This window comes from Protomyctophum parallelum (assembly GCF_964188405.1).
Source record: "Protomyctophum parallelum genome assembly, chromosome: 6".
Classification (NCBI taxonomy): domain Eukaryota; kingdom Metazoa; phylum Chordata; class Actinopteri; order Myctophiformes; family Myctophidae; genus Protomyctophum; species Protomyctophum parallelum.
In genome coordinates this window covers 5339671-5364126 of record NC_139701.1, presented here as the reverse complement: position 1 = coordinate 5364126, position 24456 = coordinate 5339671, and the positions used below count along the sequence as shown (strand labels likewise).

The following is a 24456-nucleotide window of genomic DNA, read 5'->3' as shown; positions in this document are numbered from 1 at the left end:
ATCAAAATGTAGCAAACTTTAGCTTGTTTGGCTAACGGCCGATGTAATCTACCTAAAACCGTCCGAAATCCTCGCGTGCACTCTCGCAGTCTTTATGTGAATCGCTGCGTAAAATGCGATATTTGGGGCTTGATTAGAGCTTAATTTGACGTAGTTATTAACCCATTCTGAACGGGCACCCATTTTGGTGTCAGCATCATGTTATGCTTTAGCTATTTAAAAATAGCAGATCTACAAGCTCATATCGCGCCACCGAGTGGCGCGATACGAGCTTGTAGGTCTGCTATTTTTGAAAAATCGAAGAGCGACTGACATTTTTAGAATCTGATCTCAGGTCAGAATGGGTTCATCAGACCAGTGTGTGTCCAGTGGAAAACCTCGTATGAATCTGATCTCAGGTCAGAATGGGTTAACTAGCTTATGGCCAGCCTAATTAACAGTGGATTGTGATTGCAGCTGATTCCAGGTGCCTTACCCCATTGGTGACACTGAGGATGATGGTATAGATGAAGCCAATGCCGGCCACCGCCACCAGGCAGAGCAGGAAGAGGTAGGCGTCGCGGTAGAGCTTAAAGTCGGTAGGTTTGGGGTAGAGGATGGAGCGCACCAGTTGGCCCTTGGCTGTGCTGAAACCTGCAGGGGTGGGTGGGAGTTACAGGAGGACCTTTAATGGCTTCTTTGGAACACAATAAAGGGGAAAGACAACACTTAAGGCGTAGAGGAGAAGGTTTAATGGTGTATTTCAGAGCAATAAAGGGAAAAGACAACACCCAAGGGGTAGAGGAGGAGGTTTAATGTTTTGTTTGAACACAATAAGAGACAACACTCAGCCACTAGAATTCACACATATTTTCTTTTTCTACCATTTCTGTGTTGTGTGGCTAAATGGGTGTCCAAGGTATGGTGTGACACACTTTTTGGTCCAGCGAGATGTGGCTCATGCCTGCAGGTGTCCCCGGAAACAGAGCTAACAAGCAGTGCACGATTCTGACCTGAGATCAGATTCATACGAGGTTTTCCACTGGACACACACTGGTCTGATGAACCCATTCTGACCTGAGATCAGATTCTAGAAATGTCAGTCGCTCTTCGATTTTTCAAAAATGGCAGATCTACAAGCTCGTATCGCGCCACTCGGTGGCGCGATATGAGCTTGTAGATCTGCTATTTTTAAATAGCTAAAGCATAACATGATGCTGACACCAAAATGGGTGCCAGGTCAGAATGGGTTAACTAGATATAGTTAAGCTAGAACAGGCCAATGTGAAAAGGGTGGGATATATTCCTCAATCTCGTAGGAAAGTCTGCGAGGACCACCTCACCACTTTTCAAACTGTCTTCATATAATAGGTCCTCACTAATAATCATGATAAAATGGCACAATTTGTTTCTACTCGGTCTGTGTCTCATAGGAGGGCTGTGGGCAGTTCAGAAACCCGTCCACCAGTGACATCATCGTTGGAAGAAACTGAAACTGCAATGTGAAAAGGGTGGGATATATTCCTCGGCCTCGTAGGAAAGTCTGTGAAAGATTTCACGTAAATTGCACGGTGCGTTCATGATTTGAGGCCATTTGTTCCAAAACATACTCTCTCCCCATGCCTTCGGCCTGCTGGAGACAAATACTGAAAATGTAATGATGCCGTTTAGGTATTATCATACTAAACCTGTGTTGCTGCTGTTCTACTACATACAACAACCGGTTGGGCCATTAACCTTTGCTTTTATGACATTTAGTCTGATACCATTCATGTTTATGGAAGATGCCTCTAAACATGTATTCTATTTGCTAGTTTTGAACCATTTAAAATACTCTTTCAGCTTAAAAATAACCAATAGCCAAAAATAGGCGATCTACGAACACACACACACACACCTGTGCGGACCACCACAGCCTTGACCAGCTCTCCGGTGTAGAAGCGAGTCTGGATGACATGCGTTCCACAGAACAGAGTGTGTCTCTTATGCCCTTCAGTGTTATAGAGCTGGTCCCCCTCGGAGTCTGAACCCTTATCCGCCAGGGACGGGTTGGGAAGATTGGTCTTTGTGACGGGAACACTCTCACCTGCAGCGAGGAGAGAGGAGGACGGGGGAGGAGAGATTGTGTAGTTATCGGAGAGGAGAGTCTGGAATGGCAATGAGAAGACGATAGAGCAAAGAAAGGATGGTGGGTGGCATAGATAAAAAGCTGGACTCAACTATTAGCAGCCAGGATGCACAAGAGAACAGTACTGTTTAATAGGATGCAGGGCTGGCCTGGGCAACACACTGCCAATACATTAAGAGGAAGAAATGAGGAGGATGTATGTATGTGTGTGTGTGTGTGTGTGTGTGTGTGTGTGTGTGTGTGTGTGTGTGTGTGTGTGTGTGTGTGTGTGTGTGTGTGTGTGTGTGTGTGTGTGTGTGTGTGTGTGTGTGTGTGTGTGTGTGTGTGTGTGTGCGTGCATGCATGCATGTATGTAGTGTAGTCTCCTGTTTGGGACTCATGGTCGTGCAAATGCTGATACAGATCAGCTGACTGTGGTACAGTAAGCTGACTGTGGTACAGTAAGTGTGTGCTTTGGCAGATAACCAACCAGGTGCTTTTGTCCCCTAAAAAAAACATTTAGTGAAATCCGCCAGAGTAGCTACTAGGCGGGAAACGTTGGCTTCTGACTTGTACAGAATGTGCAAACACACACACACACACACACACACAGGTTCACAATGTGCTAAATAAAACGTACATTTTGGAGCATCGAGTAGTGTGTGTGGATACATGTGGGGACCACACACACACACACACACACACACACACACACACACACACACACACACACTGACTTTCCCTTTGTCCCAGTCCCCCTATAGCAGCCATCTGGACCACAGTAATGTATGTAATGTAATCTGGCCCAGGCAAGTACAGGAGAGAAGGAACTCTGCTTCCATTCCTGCTGTTTTGTTTGTTTTTTATTTTAGGAACCGTCCAGATTAATACAGTGTTGTGATAAACATTTCCACCCCAATAGCAGCTTTTCAGTGCCTTCTGCCAGCTCTATTCATATTTTTAATTCACAATTGTAATGCCAATAGAAAAATCCGTGACATACACGGTACTATATCTCATTTTCACGCGGCAATCCTATAGTATTATATAGGGGGTATTTCAGAGACCCAGTCCTGATGGTGGCGGTAACTTTTGCCGATTTTGACCGAATAGAGCGAATCTGGCGATGTCATTTCCGGTTAAAGGGACAATTCACCCTTTTTGCAAAAAAATATATGTTAATGACGTTTAGAAGCTTTAGAACACTTTCCTGGAGATCTTTATGTGTGTAATATGTGGTTTTAGATATTTTAGATTGTAGCAGTGAGCCTGTGAGCACTTCCTTCCTGGACTACATGTTGTCTCAGTAAGACAGCTCTCCCCCTATCCACAAGGAGGAGCAGTGCACCAAAGAATTATGGGAATTGTAGTCCAGGAAGGTAGTGAGACCAGTGTCCATGACATCAGAGACAACAGGCTCACTGCTACAATCTAAAATATCTAAAACCACACATTACACACACAAAGACCCCCAGGAAAGTGTTCTAAAGCTTCTAAACGTCCGGGATCTGTCCGGGATGCTATGCGATCATCGTTTATTTTAATATCCAAGTCAAGTTAAGCTCTAATCAAGCCCCGAATGTCGCATTTTACGCAGCTATGCACATAAAGACCGCGCGTGGGTGTGTGCGCGACTGTGCACGTGAGGATTTCGGCCGGTTTTAGGCAGATTACATCGGCCGTTAGCCAAACTAGCCAAAAGTTGCTACATCTATGCTACATTAAGCCCCCAATTACAGGGAATAAAACAATTACGTCAATTCCGAACGGTAGTTCAAGATTAACAGTGATATTTTTTTACTGTACTATGTAGTGAAAGACACACAGTGGAAGAGGAAACAGGAGCGCTGAGCTGACCTGTGAGCATGCTCTAAAGACACACAGTGGAAGAGGAAACAGGACCGCTGAGCTGACCTGTGAGCATGCTCTATGTAGTGAAAGACACACAGTGGAAGAGGAAACAGGAGCGTGGAGCTGACCTGTGAGCATGCTCTAAAGACACACAGTGGAAGAGGAAACAGGACCGCTGAGCTGACCTGTGAGCATGCTCTATGTAGTGAAAGACACACAGTGGAAGAGGAAACAGGAGCGTGGAGCTGACCTGTGAGCATGCTCTAAAGACACACAGTGGAAGAGGAAACAGGGCCGTGGAGCTGACCTGTGAGCATGCTCTCGTTGACGATGCAGGTGCCGCTGACCAGCACGGCGTCGCAAGGCATGATGGTCCCGTTGCTGGGTATGACCATGACATCACCGGGGACCAGGTCTGTGGACATGGCCTCTTCGATCTCTGTGGGTCACATGATGAAGGGCAAAGGTCAGGTACAGCAGGGGTTCCGCCAAACCTTTTCATGTCAAAGGACCCCCCAAAATGACACTAATTGGCACACGGACCCCCATTTCAAAAGATATGCCAGGGAGGGACCCCCATTTTTACGGCTCTAGCAATGATTCTCAACCCGTTTAATTTCAAGGACCCCCAGTTTGACATGCATATTAGTCTACAGATCTGGGACCCTCAATTTATACTGTAAAATCAATGTTAACCCATTCTGACCTGAGATCAGATTCATACGAGGTTTCCACTGGACACACACGGGGTCTGATTAATTTAACTCTGAGAGATGTACAAACAGACTCATTGGGGGGGGGGGGGGGGGGTCAGGTGTCAGACCAGGACAGGTGGAGAAAGAAAAGAGAGTGTTGAAACAAAGATGGGGCGGTGGCGGTGGATTCAGGGGTAGAGTGCCTGGATGGGAACCGCAAGGTTGCCAGTTCAAACCCTGTGGGCTCCCCCAGAGTTACTGTCGAAGTGTCCTTGAGCAAGACACTGAACCCCTAATTGCTCCCGATGTGCTGGTTGGTGCCTTGAATGGTTTCCACTGCCATCGGTGTATGAATGTGAATGGGTGAATGTAATGCACAATCTCTGTAAATGGCCTTGGATAAAGGCGCTATATAAATGCACCAATATGGGAACCAGAGAAGGGAGGGGGGAAAGGGAGGGGGATGCCCTGGAAACCACACAAGAAAAATCAAGCCGAGTGGAAGCAGAGCCATAGAGTAAGACAAAGTTACGCAAACTCCGTTCACTTCATGGGGCCGGTCTAATGGCTGCTCTTCTACTGTACATAGACTTCTATTGGTTTGTCCCTTTTGGAAGGCCTCAAATAGGGACAACCGGAAGTTTACGGAATGCATTGCAGTCTATGGGCTCGCATGAGTACATGAACCACGTGACCACCAGGCTGTTTTCTAGGAATAGATGGCTCTGGGTGGAAGGACAGAGTGAGGAGGGGAAGAGGGAGGGAGGGACAGAGAAAGGGGGAAGAGGTATTTTGTGCGTCAGAGCCCCGGAATCTTGTTCAGCACATCACTCATTACCCACGCCTCTCTGAGCTGTGAGAGAAAGAGCTGAGGCATCATATGCATGCACACCAAACACACAGAGGACAACATTGTCCCGCACAGAAAAACACACTTTTAATATGCTTTACAGACACACAAGTGATTGTAAATAATGCTGTGTCCCGTCATAGCAGCAAACTAGGTAGCCAGCCAGACAAGGTGCAATCTGAGAACCCATCGGCAAATAAAGGAGAAACAGTGCCCCGTTTGACGTTGGTCAACAGTCTCGAGAGCCTAGACAAGGGGTGACTGTGCAAGTATTGCTTTCAGTTACACTGTCGTGACAGTAATTTCTTGGTATATTTCAGTTATTTGTCATATCTGCCCTGTGCACTTTTTCATTACGAAGCCTAAAAAGCAAACTTTATCAAATGTTCCAATTTCCAACGCCGAAAACACAATTAAATCGTTAATTTATTTATTTATTTTTACAGGGACAAAGCTCATTAATCAACATGTCAGTTTTCACCTCAATGTAAATGTGCCAGAGTTAGCCAAACCTAAATTTTATCTGTAGTCCCTGGGCAGGCTTTAAAAAAATGTGTGCCTGCACACAACACCATTCGTTGATGCCATGTGTGCATAATTATGTGCCAGCATCCATCACTATGTCCATACAAAAACACAATACAATACAGATAAAAGAAAGACAGAGTGTGTAGTGTGCCAGCACACAACACCATGCGTTGATGCCATGTGTAATAGCAATCTTGTGTGACAATAATCGTCACCATAAGTGTGTAATCGTGGCGGCCCTATGGAGCGCCACACTCAATAGTGCAGTGTCTTGCTCTCAGTTAAAATAGTGCCTAAAAGCAGACATTCCACAAATACATTGAAAATGATGGAGTAGAAAAAGACAAACCGTTGTTGGCTCGGCATACGGACACGCGGACAATACTGTGAGCTGCCACCATGTCATGAAGCATGATATATTGCTGCAGAGAGAGAGAGAGAGAGAGAGAGACAGAGAGGAGACTGGGTCAAACTTCTGGAAAATACTTCAATAAATAAATGAATTTTCCTCAAGTGTGTGAGAATCCACTCAATTCAATTCAATTCAAAGGAGCTTGAGAAAACGTACGTTTACATTGCCGATGCAGAAGTGGAACAAGACAATAACAAAAAAAAACAATTTACAAATAAATATTGGATATAAATAGGAATTAAATAAAAGAGCTGCTAACAGAGCTGTGTTACATTAATTAACACTTTAGACCATCTTGTGAAACTATAAAAAGATTGTGCATTTTCTGTCAGAGATAGTTATACAATATACATCCATATAGGAGACGTTAGCTTTATACTTTTGATAAACGGTGTACACACAATGGTTTGAATTCCTTAACCCATTCTGGACGGAAACCCGTGATGGTGTTTTAACTAAGCATTATGTTATACTTTAGCTATTGAAAAATAGCACATCTACAAGCTCATAGCACGCCACCGAGTGTCGCGCTTACGAGCTTGTAGGTCTGCTATTTTTTTTTAAATCATAAAAATGTGGGACAAATCTTTGAATATATATTCTTTCCGAAGACTATTTTATTTATTACGAGTCGTCAGGCCTAAATGGGCATCCATTCTCCTGTCACAGCAGCTCACAAATCTGGCTGCTGTGTTTGCACATTGTTGTACAGATATGGGAGTCTTTTGTGTCATTAGTCATGTTTTCAAACTCTCCATCTTTGTCCACCACCTACAGTATGTGATTATAATGTACGGGTAAGGAGGAAGGAAATTGGGCCTCTTCACTTCCTTCTCAGGTCTTAACAAATTATGAATAATTAGGTGATTCAAAAGCTTTAACCCATTCTGGCCTGACCTCAAAATTAAAAAAATATATATTTTAAATCCTCCAGTTTTCTGAAATAAATATTTTCACGATTTCATTTTTTTTAGCAGACCTGCTATTTTTCAATAGCTAAATTATAACATACAGTAATGTTTAAAACACCAAAAGGGGTTCCCGCCCCAAAATGGGTTGAATAAAGTTAAACTAAAAACACAGAACAAATACCTAAATAACATTTTAATGTGATACAGTAAATAAACTGCTTCTTCTGCTATGTGCGACGCGTGCGTGCGTGTGTACGCACGAGTGCGTCAGAGAGAGAGAGAGAGAGAGAGAGAGAGAGAGAGAGAGAGAGAGAGAGAGAGAGAGAGAGAGAGAGAGAGGGAGAGAGTTTGGGGGCGAACTAATGAACCCAGGGGCAACAGACCATGCAGATGGGTCTTTATGCTGGGCTGAATGGACCTGGATTAGACTGGGTGTGGGGCGGGGTAGCGTGGTGGACGTGTGATGCTGGTTTAGACCCGCTTGGCTCAGCTTGAACTGGCTTGGACTGGTCTCTTCACTGAGTAACAGTTTTACAGAGAAGAGCAGAATCATGGCAAAGGGGACCAGAGTACAAAAGCATTGTAGTAGTTGTAGTTTGGTTCACCTTTTCTTAGGACACCAGCTGGCCGGGGGGGGGGGCGTTTATGATACATTTACAAATACTACAGAATTATATAACCCAAGTCTGCTATCAATAGCTTCAGACTTGTTCCTGGTATAGGTCAAGGTAGGTAGCAGTGAGGTGTGGGTTGACTTATAACCTGCAAGCTGGGTGGGTTTGGATAAGGTACTAGAAAATATAAAACACACTAAAGACACTTTGTGTTTTAGTGTTGAGGCTTCAAATTCAGTGGCAACAGTACTAGTGTAGCTTTCGTTTACAACTCTGGCACCAAAACTGACAATAAGCCTAACTTAACCCATTCTGACCCGAGATCAGATTCTAAAAATGTCTTCTACATCCTGACAGTTTTCTGAAAAAGCTATGTTTCTATGTCGGTCGTTCTTCGATTTTTCAAAAAATAGCAGACCTACAAGATCGTAGGTGAGCTATGAGCTTGTAGATCTGCTATTTTTCAATAGCTAAAGCATAACATGATGCTAACACCAAAAGGGGTTCCCGCCCAGAATGGGTTGTTAAACTGAGCCGAAAATTAAGTTGTGCGGGAGATTCGGTACGGGTTCATCATCATACAGGACGTATGATGAGCTTGTAGATCGGCTATTTTCAGGGCAGGAATAGAAACGGGGCTTTAGACAGAAAACAGCCCTGGTTGCATTGACCGTACCTTTTTAATGGTGTACAGAGAGGTAGCTATGGATATGACCGACATTGACCGTACCTTTTTAATGGTGTACAGAGAGGTAGCTATGGAGATGACCGACATTGACCGTACCTTTTTAATGGTGTACAGAGAGGTAGCTATGGAGATGACCAACATTGACCGTACCTTTTTAATGGTGTACAGAGAGGTAGCTATGGATATGACCGACATTGACCGTACCTTTTTAATGGTGTACAGAGAGGTAGCTATGGATATGACCGACATTGACCGTACCTTTTTAATGGTGTACAGAGAGGTAGCTATGGAGATGACCGACATTGACCGTACCTTTTTAATGGTGTACAGAGAGGTAGCTATGGATATGACCGACATTGACCGTACCTTTCAGCGCCACCTGGTGGTCACCAGTTTAGGCTCCGAGTGCCAATTCTCCCATTATAAAGAAAGAAAGAATTTGTAATTCTATTATGCATGTAATGTGCATGTCATCACCTGTACACCAGATTAGAGGAATTGACTGAATATGCTTGAAAAAAAGAAAATAATGAAAATAATTAAGAATTAAAAAAAATATATATATATATATATTATTATTTTTAATTCCCAAGGGAGAGACGTCTTAACGCCCGTGGCATCCATTACAAAGACGGCAATAAGACGTCTTGTCGTCCGTGGTACCTAAAGAGTTGGTGTACAGAGAGGTAGCGATGGATATGACCGACATTGACCGTACCTTTTTAATGGTGTACAGAGAGGTAGCTATGGATATGACCAACATTGACCGTACCTTTTTAATGGTGTACAGAGAGGTAGCTATGGAGATGACCGACATTGACCGTACCTTTTTAATGGTGTACAGAGAGGTAGCTATGGAGATGACCGACATTGACCCTACCTTTTTAATGGTGTACAGAGAGGTAGCGATGGATATGACCAACATTGACCGTACCTTTTTAATGGTGTACAGAGAGGTAGCTATGGAGATGACCGACATTGACCGTACCTTTTTAATGGTGTACAGAGAGGTAGCTATGGAGATGACCGACATTGACCCTACCTTTTTAATGGTGTACAGAGAGGTAGCTATGGATATGACCAACATTGACCGTACCTTTTTAATGGTGTACAGAGAGGTAGCGATGGATATGACCAACATTGACCGTACCTTTTTAATGGTGTACAGAGAGGTAGCTATGGAGATGACCAACATTGACCGTACCTTTTTAATGGTGTACAGAGAGGTAGCTATGGAGATGACCGACATTGACCGTACCTTTTTAATGGTGTACAGAGAGGTAGCTATGGAGATGACCAACATTGACCGTACCTTTCAGCGCCACCTGGTGGTCACCAGTTTAGGCTCTGAGTGCCAATTCTCCCATTATAAAGAAAGAAAGAATTTGTAATTCTATTATGCATGTAATGTGCATGTCATCACCTGTACACCAGATTAGAATTTACTAAATATGCTTGAAAAAAAGAACAACATTATAATTAAGAATTAAAAAAAATATATTATATATATATATATATATATATATATTTTTTTTTTATAGCAAATAGCAGATCTACAAGCTGATATCGCGCCACCGAGTGGCGCGATACGAGCTTGTAGGTCTGCTATTTTTGAAAAATCGAAGACACTTCTGATCTCAGGTCAGAATGGGTTGATCAGACCAGTGTGTGTCCAGTGGAAAACTCGTATGAATCTGATCTCAGGTCAGAATGGGTTAATGGTGTACAGAGAGGTAGCTATGGAGATGACCAACATTGACCGTACCTTTTTAATGGTGTACAGAGAGGTAGCTATGGATATGACCGACATTGACCGTACCTTTTTAATGGTGTACAGAGAGGTAGCTATGGATATGACCGACATGAAGACGATGGCACAGGCGTAGTAGTAATACTCATCGGCGCTCCACAGGATCACACTGAAGAGCTGGAAGATGTAGAAGGGATTGAGGACCTGCAGAAGAGAGAGAAGAGCAGCGATGATGATACCAGTAAAATGCATAAAGATTTCTTGTTGCCAGTCCACCGTACATAAAAAGGTTATCTTTGAAAAACAAAGAAGGGTCCCGCACACTGTCAGAAAAATGTTGCTCTTTATTCAACGTTTCGGTCTATTCGACCTTCATCAGGACAGACAATGAAGGTCGAATAGACCGAAACGTTGAATAAAGTTTCTGACCCTTCTTTGTTTTTCAAAGATAACCTTTTTAAGTATGCTTTATTGCCCTACGCACCTGTCACTAGCCTTCTGAGGTGTGCGGCCTTTTGCTAAAAAAAGAGTCCACCGTACACAAAGGGGGGGGGGGGGGGGGCGCAGCAGTGTGCATTGTGCAAGGACCTTTAGATTGTTTATTTGCAGTCGCACTGCAGCAGAACTTCAAGAGAAACATAATATCTTTATGAGTGGATTATCAGATACGAGAGGCATGACGTGGAACAACGAGCCAATTTCACACTCTGCACCTGCATCTCTGTATCATTGTCATTTATCATTTTTATGTATTTATTAGCATAATAGTCTGGACTCTGGACTGGCCCAGTCTCCTATAAAAAAAAACTCCCCTCTCTCTCTCTCTCTCTCTCTTTCTCTCCCCCCCCTTCTCCTCCTCTCTCTCCTCTCCTCCTCTCCTCTCCTCTCTCTCTCATTAGCAGGCAACAGTGCAGCACTGTCTCTCTCTCTCTCTGTTTCTGGCACAACAACGCCCGTACTGGTACTCATTAACCAACACATAGGTGAACACTGACATTGCTGTTCCTTGGAGTGGTTGTACCACTCAAAAATGGCTCTACTGTACCTGTGTCAATGCCGTGATCAGAGTTGTTGTAGTTCTCTCCATTTTTCAGTCAGAGAAGAGACATGTGAAACTCATCATTTCCCCCTCTCCCCCCCCTCCTCTCTCTCTCTCTCTCTCTCTCTCATTAGCAGGCAACAGTGCAGCACTGTCTCTCTCTCTCTGTTTCTGGCACAACAGCGCCCCTACTGGTGCTCATTAACCAACACATAGGTGAACACGGACATTTGCTGTTCCTTGGAACCTTCCTCAAAAATGTGCCGTCATTAGCATATATTCATTCTCCTGCAGCCAATGAGCGAATGTGAAAAGTAGCAGTAAGGACAGAATAAAGGAATAGAAGGTGGATCAGCTTCCCCTCAGGGTGTTGGAGATGCTGTGTGCATTACTAATACAGATTCTGTTGACCCAAAAATGTTCTTCATAGAAGACACTTCAATCCCACTGACTAACGGACATATTGGGCTGTATTTTGCGTGTCCAGGGCTGCGTCCGAATTAATTCCCTATGCCCCATATAGTGCACTACTTTGGCGTTCCGCCATTTTGTTGTAGTGTCCGAATGTGTAGTGAGCATTTTTGCACCCTAACATAGTGGACTGAAGTATCCCACAATGCACCGGGAATTGTAGGGAGCATCCGATGGTCACTACAAAAACACAGCGAAGCAAATCTGCCCCATAATGCATTGCTCAAGCTCGCTCTTGAGCGCACATGCACGCGTTTGCGCACGTGCGCTGCTTCTGCATGCATGCACTCATTGCGCTCCAACTCAGAAGAGGCAGAAGTTGAACCAGCGAAAGAACTCAACACAAATGTACTTTTTAAACATTCGCTTTCCCTTCCCTGGCGGATCTCGAAGCTACAGATCTCGAGACAAATGATCTGTGCATTTATTTGAATTTTTTTATTTTATTTATAATAAATTACTCATTTGCAATAGTATTACTGATCCATTGTATCACCCAGGCCCAGCACATGACGTTAGGAGAGGAATCAGTTGCTTGCTGTAGAATATATTTGTGAGATTCTTTATCACAAACGTAGGCTAAATACATGCATGTGAGACACATTAATTGTGTCCGAACTCCGAACATATGTTTTATTAATATTCATTAATTCCTGCCATGAAAAAATATGCTATCTAACATTATTTAATTGAATTGCGATAAATACATTAAAACTTCATTATGTAGGCAGTCATTTATTGGACTGCTGTTTCTGTTAACACCAAACGTCCGTATTATTATTGTGAGCAGAGCTTGTAGATCGGCTACTTTTGGTAATTCTTTACCAAAAGTAGGCCTACCCGATACAAGCTCACAACACGGACGTCGCGTTGCTTATAGATCGGCTATTTTTCATAGGCCTATGTTATTTTAAAATAACCTTTTTATCATAGACATATAGGCCTAAATGCCTGCAAACATATTTTCATTGACCTATTTTTTCTTTATTCATTCATGAATTTAAAACTTAAAAAAAATTGTCCTTGCAGGGAGGTGACAGCCTGCAGTCACTTATTTGATACAGTCTGTTCCTAGCGAAAATTCAGCAGCAGCGTTTTGACTGGTTTCTTGACAGTTGATCCTTCATATCCAAATGATTGAAACGGCCGGGATGATTTGTTTATTTTTCAAACAGTTCTTTATGAGGCGATCTGAAAAAACCTAATGGGGATTTCATGCAAATAAAAAGTACATGAACCCGCGGACCTACAGCGCCCTCTACCGATATTGACGTCAGAGTCGGTGCTCCCCATACAGGGAGTATTGTCCGAAATCATCACTATAGAGTCCACTAGAGTCTGGATCCCTGTATGGGGGGTAGGGAGTAGGGAACAACCCTAGCAATTCGGATGCAGCCCAGGTCTTATTACCTAACTTGAGTAAACTAAAGACTTGGAGGCGTGATCAATGCTCTTTGGCCACTCAGAATAGCCAAATGGCATTGATCACGCCTCCAGGTCTTTAGTTTACTCAAGTTAGGTAATAAGACCTGGTACTTAAAGACACGCAAAACACAGCCCATTGTCTGTCCGTTTGACCGACTGACTGACATTATTGTCTGTCCGTTTGACCGACTGACCGACATATTGTCTGTCTGTCTGTCTGTCTGTCTGACTGACTGAAAAAAGCATTTGTTTTAGGAACACGTGCACATGGCAGTCTATAATGGACCATCAACGTACTTGACTGACGTACTTGTGGTTTCTCTTTGTCATGTGTACTTATGTCATAGTGGCACGGGTGTACACCTGTCGTTTCTCTTTGTAATGTGTACTTATGTCATATAGTGGCACAGGCGTACACCGTACAATTCTGTCATATGTTTTCCTTTCCAGAAACCGTCTACATACAATGCTACTTACGACCACAGTATGAGTTCTCAATGATTCATATAATCCTCACTTGCCCCACACTGAGCTGTGCAAACTTCACGGTCGGTGAGTTGACAAAGTGCAGTACTTGACCATAAAAACCTCCCGGCATGATGCCCACTTGAACTGCTCGGTGATGAGACACATTCCAGTTCTTAGCGTCGCCGTTTTCCCACAATGCAAGTTGAAACATTAAAGAGCAAACTAGCTTCTAATTATAGGGTTTAAATTCCAGAGAAACAGCTGAGTGCGTGGTGTTGTGCAGGGAGCCCCACCTCTTTGATAAGCAGCTTGAAAACGGAAGGCACTTTCACTGCAATCTCATTGACTCCAAAGAACAGTCTCCTGTCAAAGGGTCAGACAGAGAGGAGAGTCATTTACACAAACGGGTCAAATGTCACATTTCACACAAACCATCAAATGGAAAGCGACGCTCAGTGAAGGTAAAGTAAAGACCTTCACATTTATAAAGTGTGTGTTATAAACATAATATTAAAGTGTTGAAGAAGTCATGCAAACTGTGATCCAAAATAAATATTCGTACAGGTCAACTCATGAAACTATCGCTGTGAAGGCAACTGTTCTAAACAGTCAAAAATAGCAGACCTACAAGCTCGTAGCGCGCCACTCGGTGGCGCGCTATGAGCTTGTAGATCTGCTATTTTTCAATAGCTAAAGTATAACAACCAAAAACAGGTACTGTACAATGTGTTAGTACTGGCGGTGTTACCTGTACTCCTGTTGGTTGCTGGAGAGCCCTGTGCTGTGCTCCGAGTGCAGCCCGGAGCAACTTAACTCCCGATCCTCCAAGCCTCTGAGATCACAAAGACAGATCAATTTTATGGATTTTTTGCCCAATTTCCAACCGTACCAAATTCCACCTCTCATTCTGCTCCCAACTTTGGCTAAATTGACAATTATAAACCCCCGTGTTTATCAATTGGTTGTTCAGCAGGGCTCGATACTGGAGTACGATAGATTAATATTCTGCCTTCTGTGTGTGGAAAATGTCATCAGTTAAAAGTATGGTGATGAATGGGTTATTTTTTACTCATGGTATAACTGAAGAGGTTATTTTACGTAGATGTACAGCAGGATATTATCATCTAAGAATACAGATATTTTAGTACAACATGGATTCACCAGCTTCAACACCCATATAAACAGTCTGTAACATAGCAAAGTTCAGTTTGGCAAATTTCAAAATGAACAGACAACTCCTAATGAACAAATACAATGAGCAAAATACACTTCCACTTGATGGTTACGGTTAATATATATATACTTAAAACCGCTGTAATCATTGTAGAAACAAGCCACTAAAACCTGAGACAAGAAGGCATTACTTTTTCATCTTCCAAAATTTCTAAAGCGGTATAATCTTCTTAGCAGTGGAAACCTCAAATACTAAATTGTCTGCCTAGCTTATGAGATTATGCATGGTTTAGCTCCCGCTACTCTGTCTGGTTGCATGAACCTCACATTTAACACAAAGAGCTGTACGAGGGAGGACTGCACAATCAAACTATGAAAAAGAAAACTACAAAAGAAAAACTACTTTTGAAGGTTTTCGTAGAATCTGCCTCAGGTCTTAAAGGGTTATGAGCAGGGGTGCACACAAGCGGTGTGCCAGTGTGCATGCGTCGTCAAAACGGTTTGGTGCGCGGTAGATCAAAGGCATGGAGGGTGCATTTGCGCACCAGCTGAGAGACAGGGATTTAGAGAATGCTGACAGGCATTCAAAAGGAACTCAAATGAGATGTTAACGTCCTGTAAGTACACTTAGAAATAAAAACTAGTGTTGACTAATCATTACAAGTGGCTCTTATTTTGATGGCAGTTTCTGTACAGAAAGTCCGTTTCACTTGTAAACAAGCTACGATGGATGAGCTGTCAAAGTGCTAGTCGCTAAACCACGTTAGTGACCATGTTTACAATATTAAAACTGTCACTTAGACAATAATGTAGGTTACACACGCTGGGATTAAACATGGAACCTGCAGGCAGCATTAGGTGAGTTATTCATTGTATGTGTGTTGGACGTTTGTGGTTGTGCTAGAGATAAACGGACAGGTGCTGCCAGTGGGATATACAGTACTGCTGCTTGACGACGACACTGACACTAGGTGTACTAGTGTAGCTTTGCATCAGTTGCATCTGCCCCGTGTTAAAGCAGCATAAAGTTGTGGCAGGATACGAACGTCTGTAAACTAAACTACATGGGCAGGTGCTCCTTTGACCCATTCTGACCGGGCACCCATTTTGGTGTTGGCATCATGTTGTGCTTTAGCTATTGAAAAATAGCAGATCTACAAGCTCATATCGCGCCACCGAGTGGCGCGATACGAGCTTGTAGGTCTGCTATTTTTGAAAACGACTGACATTTTTAGAATCTGATCTCAGGTCAGAATGGGTTAATCAGACCAGTGTGTGTCCAGCGGAAACCTCGTTATGAATCTGATCTCAGGTCAGAATGGGTTAAGTACTAACCCAAAATAATAGTGTGCACCCCTGGTTATGTGATGTTGACTTCTGTCAACATGGTCAGATTCATACTAGCATCCATCAGTGTTCTATCTGTACTGTCAGAGTACAGTACGCTGGAGGAGAGGCAGCAGAACGAACGATGCGGAGCCGGTGAAGTGTGAAGGTGTCAGCAGATATATACGATACGCAGACGACAGAGACAGAGTGCTTACGTTAGAACCTCAAAGTTCTGCAGGTTGTCGTTCCAGTAGTATGTTGTGCTGTGGAGCGTAAAATAACGGATCTGAGGAAAGGACAGGCGGGGGGGGAGACATGGGAACGGACATGGGGAGAGGCAGGAGGAGAGGGAGGGAGAGAGAGAGAGGCAGGAGGAGAGGGAGGGAGAGAGAGAGAGAGAGGCAGAGATGGAGAGAAACAATAACATTTGTCATCAATTACAATTTACAATTTAGGCATTTAGCAGACGCTCTTAATCCAGAGCGACTTACATTAAGCAAGAACAAAAAAGCATGGGAATACATCACATAAAAAGCATTTATCATGAAACATGCTTAAGCTAGTAAGAACGTAACAGTGGAATATCTATATAATTAAACTATACATATAAACTATAAATATATACTATACTATACTATACTATACTATGCTATACATATGTACTATGACGTGCTATGACTACATAAAATGCACTTATAGTGCTATCTACATAACATGCTATAAGTCTGTATCAAATGCTATCTAAGTCTAAAAAGTGCTATCTAAGGGGGTAGTGCTATGGGCCACGATGGAGTCTGAAAAGGTGGGTTTTCAGACTATGGCGGAAGTTTGGGAGTGATGCTGCAGTTCTGACTGTAATGGGAAGTGCATTCCACAGTTTTGGAGCCAGAAGGGAGAAGAGTTTGTGAGTTTGGGACGTGTGGAGCGTTGTCAATAACATTTGTCATCAAAGAGACCTGAGCGAGAAACTCTGGATTTAAATGGAGAATGTCCAAGAGAGAGAGAGAGAGAGAGAGAGAGAGAGAGAGAGAGAGAGATAGAGAGATAGAGAGATAGAGAGAGAGAGATGTCTAAGAGAGTTTGTGTGTTAAGAAAGTATGAGACAGTGTGTGTGTGTGTGTGTGCGTGTGCGTGTGCGTGTGCGTGTGTGTGTGGGTGTGATTCAGACCTGTGTGGGCTGGTAATCGGCATAGTGCCTGTGTGTGTGTGTGTGTGTGATTCAGACCTGTGTGGGCTGGTAATCGGCATAGCGCCTGTGTGTGTGTGTGTGTGTGTGATTCAGACCTGTGTGGGCTGGTAATCGGCGTAGCGCCTGATGAGGTCCTGAGCGGGACTGCCGTCCGCGGGGTGGGGGGTGTATCCGTTGGCCAGGGAAGGGGAGGCCGAGGTGGGGGAGGAGGGGAGGGAGGTGGTCTGGGTCTCCAGGCTGTGGTAGGGGTCCCTCCCGGGGGCCAGCATCACTCGCACCTTGGCCAGGAACCAGCGTCGGAACTCGTCCTGGTCACACAGACACACACATGATGCAATGAATCACTAATGCAAACTGACATTCTTGTTTGGGGTGTTGTAGTGTGTCTGCCTCTCGGTCCAGAATTCTCTTCACGGTCACGGGAACACACACGTGTGTGTGTGTGTGTGTGTGTGTGTGTGGGTGCATGTGTGACTGCGCACGCACACACACACACACACACACACACACACACACGCACACACACACACACACCACACACACACACCACACACACACAGGGCGCTACTGCACAAATGTCAAGTTGTTTGCACAAGCATGGTTGCATGTGAGCCTGTGTCCGCCTGGCTGTCGGCCTGGCTGTGCCGGAAATGTATTTTCTGCGCTGATACAATCGATTGGTTGTATTCGCTCACATGTACTCTGTGGCATGTGAGAATGAGGTTAGCACATAAAACCCCTGGGCTGCATGTGGGACATTTGCTTGGAGGCATCCAAAGGCCAACTTATACTGTGAAAACAATAGTCACTGTTTTGGGGAACAGGTATTACTTTGTTGCACGGCTACTTTGAACACATGACACCGTCATACAACATGGTATAAAATAAATCATCAAAAGCACACATGAGTAAACTCACAAAATGGATGCTGCCAGGATGAGGATTTGGACAATGGTTTTCATATGACGGTTAGCATGTTTTGTTCTAAAATATGACATCTTTTGGGCCTTTTTCCTGCTTTTTATTATATAGCACAGTGACGAATGAAAGGAATGCCCGGAGCAAAAGGTCCCCGGCCAAGACTTGAACCCACCGACACTGTGATTCTGATAAGGTCAGTACTCTAACCGTTCTACTTTTGGGAGTGGATGCTATAAAACTATGACTTCAGCTCTTTCAGTCCCATCATATGACAAAACAACAACAAATAATACGCTACTGAGATCATGAGACATGGTGTCAATTGGAGTACAGTTCATATTGATGGGGTTGAATGTGGATGTCAATAATATTGTATTCCATCAGCCTCGGGACCTGAGATCAGATTCTAAAAATGTCAGTCGTTCTTTGATTTTTCAAAAATAGCGGCTTTTGTTACGCTCGCTCCGCGCTCACGTTCATCTCCCCCACGCCGCTCCTCGCTCGCTCAGCGCTCACCTTCATTTACGCATGGAGCGCTCCCCGCTCCGTGCTCGCTCCGAGGCTACACTCAGATGCCCGCTCCGCTCAGCAGAAAGAAATGACGGGGGAAAAATAAAATGCTGTTTTCCTGAAATTGGCTAATTAAACCTGAAGGCCTTCGTTTCGGCTAATTTCGGCTAATTTACATCATGCTCCAAAAAAGACCGCATGTTGCTGCAACATGCGGTCTTTTTTGGAGCATGATGTAAATTAGCCGTGCCGTGTGCATTGAGCGGCTCGGAGCGGCTCAGAGCGGAGGACAGTTCTCGCTCCGGAAGTCAATCTGACACATTTAAAAACCCGCTCCGCGCTCACGTCAAAATCCTCCCGCTCCGCTCCTCGCTCGCTCCGCTCCCGCTCCGCTCCGCTCACATGCTCTGATGGGTTCCCGTTCAGAATGGGTTAACTAAGCATTATGTTATACTTTAGCTATTGAAAAATAGCAGATCTATTAAGCTATTTTTGAAAAAAACGTAAAAATGTGTCACAAATCTTTGGATATATATTCTTTCAGAGCGAACGTTTTTCTTATTTTGACGACCAGAAATCACACTGGCTAGGCCAGGCTAGTGTTCCATTGACACCTGTACCATTCCTTAATCACATTAATGTAGTTAGATAATGTATTTTCTTATGATTTGTTTACATTTCAACCCTAAAATCATTTGAGAGGTAAAATGTCCCAGAGCCTGATTTGTACCTCACTGTGCAACGGAAATAACTGAGCTGAATATGCCATCTTTGACACATCGAATGACAGAGTATAAGTTAAGCATAACTTTCTATACCTTTTTCTATCCTCCTGGGCAGGGGTTTTCAACTGATTGTGAACCAGGGACCACCACCCTGACTTATATCAACCTGGGGCCCACTATTGTGTTGGGTGGGGATATGGGCTAAGATTAGTGCTTTTGTAAGTTAACACTTGCTATGCATCCCATGCATCCCACTGTTTCTCAACCGTTGACTACTCGGTAAAATGTCCTAATGACTCAACCAGACAATCCGGTGCACTTCCCCCTTCTTGAGATTCTAACTCCCTTTTTCTGTTGAATTTCTTGAACTCCAACTTGTCAGTAAATGACTACATGGATGGACTCATCATAGGTCACCAGGTCATTCAGTTCACGATTTCTCAACTAGTGGAAAGAACATTTAAAACAAATCAACAAATCCTACATTACTAGATGCATGGTCAGGGACCACATGCAATACCTCCACGGACCACCTGTTGAAAACCCATGCTCCTGGGGATTACCGGTCCTCATAAAGACGCAGCCACACACACACACACACACACACACACACACACACACACACACACACAGAGAGATAGGACTCACGGTGGAGCGTAACAGCACCACCTGGGCGTCGCGGGCGGTACTGCGGCAGCAGGTGGACTTCACACACCACTCGGGCATCCAGTAGAGCAGCAGCAGCAGGAAGCCCCCCGTGAACACAACCCCCAGGCCCACCAGAGCCAGACGCCAGCGACACAGACGGTAACTCTGCAGCTCCTGGAGGACGGGAGGGGAGGGGAGGGGAGGTGAGGAGGGGGGATGGAGATGGAGATGGAGATGAGGTCAGTGGGGTTTGACTTCGAGGCAGTTAGCATAAACCCCAGTTCCCAGTGCCAGCATACGTGTTCACTTTAAAAGACGGTGTTGCGTGTCTTAAAGGTTTTATGACATTCATTTTAATTTATTTTTCTTTTTTCTTTTAGGTTTTATGACCTCAAAAAACCTGAACTCTGAAGATTTTCTGTGGTCTGAAGTTTTCTTTGGGGTTTTTGGGGCCTTTTGAGCTACAATGAAAACAGGCAACACAGTGAAACAGTGACATCTGCTGGCAAATCCCATTGACATATATGGGATTTGCAGTAAGTGATGTCACTTACTGCCGGCAAATCAGAGCACCTGTTTGAGCCAGAAAACCCCAGATCACAGAAAATCTACTGAATGTTAAAAGTTCATGTTTTTTGGGTGCAATTGAGATTAGAAAACCTAAAAAAAAACAAGAACAATTCCAAAACCTTTTTTTTAATGTCACAATCCCTTTAAGTAGATAGATAGATCTTTATTTGTCATTGCAACGTGTACAACGAAATTAAAAGTGCCAACCAATCAGTGCATCATATCACAAAACATACTGGAGGCGTGATCATTGCTCTTTGGCCACTCAGAATAGCCAAATGGCATTGATCACGCCTCCAGGTCTTTAGTTTACTCAAGTTAGGTAATAAGACCTGGTACTTAAGACATGCAAAATGCAGCCCGAGGGGTGGCGCAAGATATACACTTGTGGGTAGATATACACGCATGCATGCACGCACACAGTAGCCGATCTACCAGCTCACAACGTGGCGCTTCGCACCACGTTGTGAGCTTGTATATCTGCCATTTTCACTAGTTTGGGTCCCGGGCAAACGTCCAATTTCTCTTTTGGGGCACAGGCTAAAAAGTTTGGGAACCACTGGTATAGAGCATTCATTGATGGCACCAGTAGCACAGTGTGAGATGGGGAGAAATAGCATATAGGTACCAGTGGAATAGAGCATTGATTCACCACTGGTACCAGACCACTGGTCCAGAGTGAACCACTGGTACCAGACCACTGGTACCAGACCACTGGTCCAGAGTGAACCACTGGTACCAGACCACTGGTACCAGACCACTGGTCCAGAGTGAACCACTGGTACCAGACCACTGGTACCAGACCACTGGTCCAGAGTGAACCACTGGTACCAGACCACTGGTACCAGACCACTGGTACCAGACCACTGGTCCAGAGTGACTTACCATCTCATCCTCCTCTCCCTTGTTGAGAACCTTCATGTCTTCTCGTTCCATGCTGCAGACCGTTTAGACCACGCCCCTCTGTCCAGTCACTGGAACAACAAGACAAACAACACCATATCAGTCCAGAGAGCACAGACGACGACAACATTATCCCCCACATACAGTAACCAGCTCAGTGGCCTTGTGGTTAGAGTGTCCGCCCTGAGACTGGGAGGTCGGGGTTCGATCCCCGGCCGGGTCATACCAAAGACTCTAAAAATGGGACCCAGTGCCTCCCTGCTTGACACTCAGCATCAAGGGTTGGATTGGGGGTAATGTCCCTTGGGGGTCCCTGCGACATACTAGCGTCATGTCCAGGGGGTGTACTTGTACATCAAGCTGCCTCATGGCTACAGAAACAGGAGATAGGCTCCTGCCCCTATGGGCCTCATGGCTACAGAAACAGGAGATAGGCTCCTGCCCTATGGGCCTCATGGCTACAGAAACAGGAGATAGGCTCCTGCCCTATGGGCCTCATGGCTACAGAAACAGGAGATAGGCTCCTGCCCCTATGGGCCTCATGGCTACAGAAACAGGAGATAGGCTCCTGCCCTATGGGCCTCATGGCTCGGCAAGGCTACTTACTTTACAGTAACAGTAACAGTACGGTCAATAACAACGTTGTCTGCATGTCAAACAATAATCCACACCGTCATACCGTTTACTAGTACGGCCTAATCATTACACGGTCAAATCCTCATCGTCAATTTAGTTAAATCAACACTGAGGATTTTACTGTGTATATATAGGCGTTGAAGGGGCCAAAGTTGTCTAATCTTGGGACAGGTGACTGGGTGGGATCCCTGACAAGAAGCTATATGTTATTGGGCAATTACATGCATTACAGATAGCAAACTGCTTCAAACTGCATAATATCTCAATGCTGCCTGTCTAATGCTGCCTGGAGGAGGCCAGTGGGAGTACACTGGGGATGAACAATGAGACTGCGTCCTGGCAGCTCTCCAACAAACACTGGATGACCTTGAGAAAGAGGAGCAAAGGAATAATTTATGTTTCAACAGGTTTCTAGGAAGGCAGTGAGGAGGGCGATGCCCTGGCATTCCTAGGAAACATTTTAATAGACATTTTGAAGCGGGTGGAGCACTAATTTAAAGGACAACTTTAGTTTTTTTCAACCAAGGTTCATGTTTTAGGTTGTTAGTAGAGAAACTAAAAGGGGAGTGTTAATTTTCTTTCATTTGCTGCTTTCTTTTGTTTTGGGTATTTTAGCAGTTTTTGACAGGGGGGCGGGGGCATTCGAGCATGGGGCTAAGTATGTATTTTTTTACAAAATATTATGGCGATTTATTTTTTTATTATTTAGTCCTAATAAACCCCAAGAAATTACATCTGACCACATTAGATAACAGGATCTATTGAATGTGTGACATATTGAGCCTATACACACAGTATAAGCCTTACCCCAGTAGGTAGATCACATTCAGTAGATCCTGTGATCTTCTGTGGCCAGATGTAATTTCCTGGGGTATATTAGGACTATAGTAAATAATACAAAAATAAATCACCATAAAATGTTGTAAAGAAATACATATTTAGCACCATGCTCGAATGCCTCCTCCCCCTGTCAAAAACACACTCATCTTTTACTTTCTCTAATAACAACCTAAAACATGAACCTTGGTTGAAAAAAACCAAAGTTGTCCTTTAATACTTTGAAAAGTTCAAAGCAATCACTTACTTCAATATAGAAAGTGAAGAAGTAGAAAGTGGACAAAAGTACAGAGATGGCCATGGAAATAGTAACAATAATACGCTTGACTTTTAAAGTAATTAGTTACAAATTGCTCTATCTACGCCTTCCCTCTCAGGGTTGAGGACACCGCGACATGCTTCTTTTAAAACCATGTCACGAGTTCACGTTGATTGAATGTCAAACCCCTCTCCCACAGCGTTAAAGGACACCTTTAGTTTTTTTCAACCAAGGTTTCATGTTTTAGGTTTAGGTTGTTATTAGAGAAACTAAAAGGTGAGTGTTCATTTTCTTTCATTTGCTGCTTTCTTTCGTTTTAGGGATTTTAGCTCTTTTTGACAGGGGGGCGGGAGCATTCGAGCATGGGGCTAAGTATGTATTTTTTTACAAAATATTATGGCGATTTATTTTTTTATTATTTAGTCCTAATAAACCCCAAGAAATTACATCTGGCCACAAAAGATCACAGGATCTACTGAATGTGACAAACTGACATATTGAGCCTATACACACAGTATAAGCCTTCCCCCAGTAGGCTACCTTCACATTCAGTAGATCCTGTGATCTTCTGTGGCCAGATGTAATTTCTTGGGTTTATTAGTACTATAGTAAATAATAAAATAATAAATCGCCATAATATTTTGTAAAAAAATACATATTTTTCCCCATGCTCGAATGCCCCCGCCCCCCTGTCAAAAACTGCTAAAATACCCAAAACGAAAGAAAGCAGCAAATGAAAGAAAATTAACACTCACCTTTTAGTTTCTCTAATAACAACCTAAAACATGAACCTTGGTTGAAAAAAAACTAAAGTTGTCCTTTAAGCTTCCGGCTTTGCAGAGACATTTTGTAGATTTTATTACATGAATGTTTATGTTTTACTTCTTATTGTTTTCTTATTGTAGGCCACTGCAGGAGTTAACTCCATCGGGGCCCATGACGTAAATCGCGTCAAGTTCAAGTGCACG

General features: G+C 43.8%; 1 protein-coding gene across 2 annotated transcripts in view; it reads right to left on the bottom strand.

Moving 5' to 3' along the window:
- atp13a3 (ATPase 13A3) overlaps positions 1-24456 on the bottom strand; it is a 79211-nt gene that overhangs the window by 31358 nt on the left and 23397 nt on the right. For both annotated transcript variants that reach the window (XM_083767464.1, XM_083767465.1), the window contains exons 3-13: positions 21739-21827; positions 20284-20457; positions 17575-17787; positions 16506-16576; positions 14537-14620; positions 14082-14151; positions 10455-10589; positions 6360-6432; positions 4245-4376; positions 1877-2065; positions 476-633 (exon numbers count right to left, since the gene is read on the bottom strand). In XM_083767464.1, coding sequence (XP_083623590.1) covers positions 476-633; positions 1877-2065; positions 4245-4376; positions 6360-6432; positions 10455-10589; positions 14082-14151; positions 14537-14620; positions 16506-16576; positions 17575-17787; positions 20284-20457; positions 21739-21789 — 1350 coding nt within the window. In that variant the 5' untranslated portion in view covers positions 21790-21827. The remainder of the gene's footprint in view (positions 1-475; positions 634-1876; positions 2066-4244; positions 4377-6359; positions 6433-10454; positions 10590-14081; positions 14152-14536; positions 14621-16505; positions 16577-17574; positions 17788-20283; positions 20458-21738; positions 21828-24456) is intronic.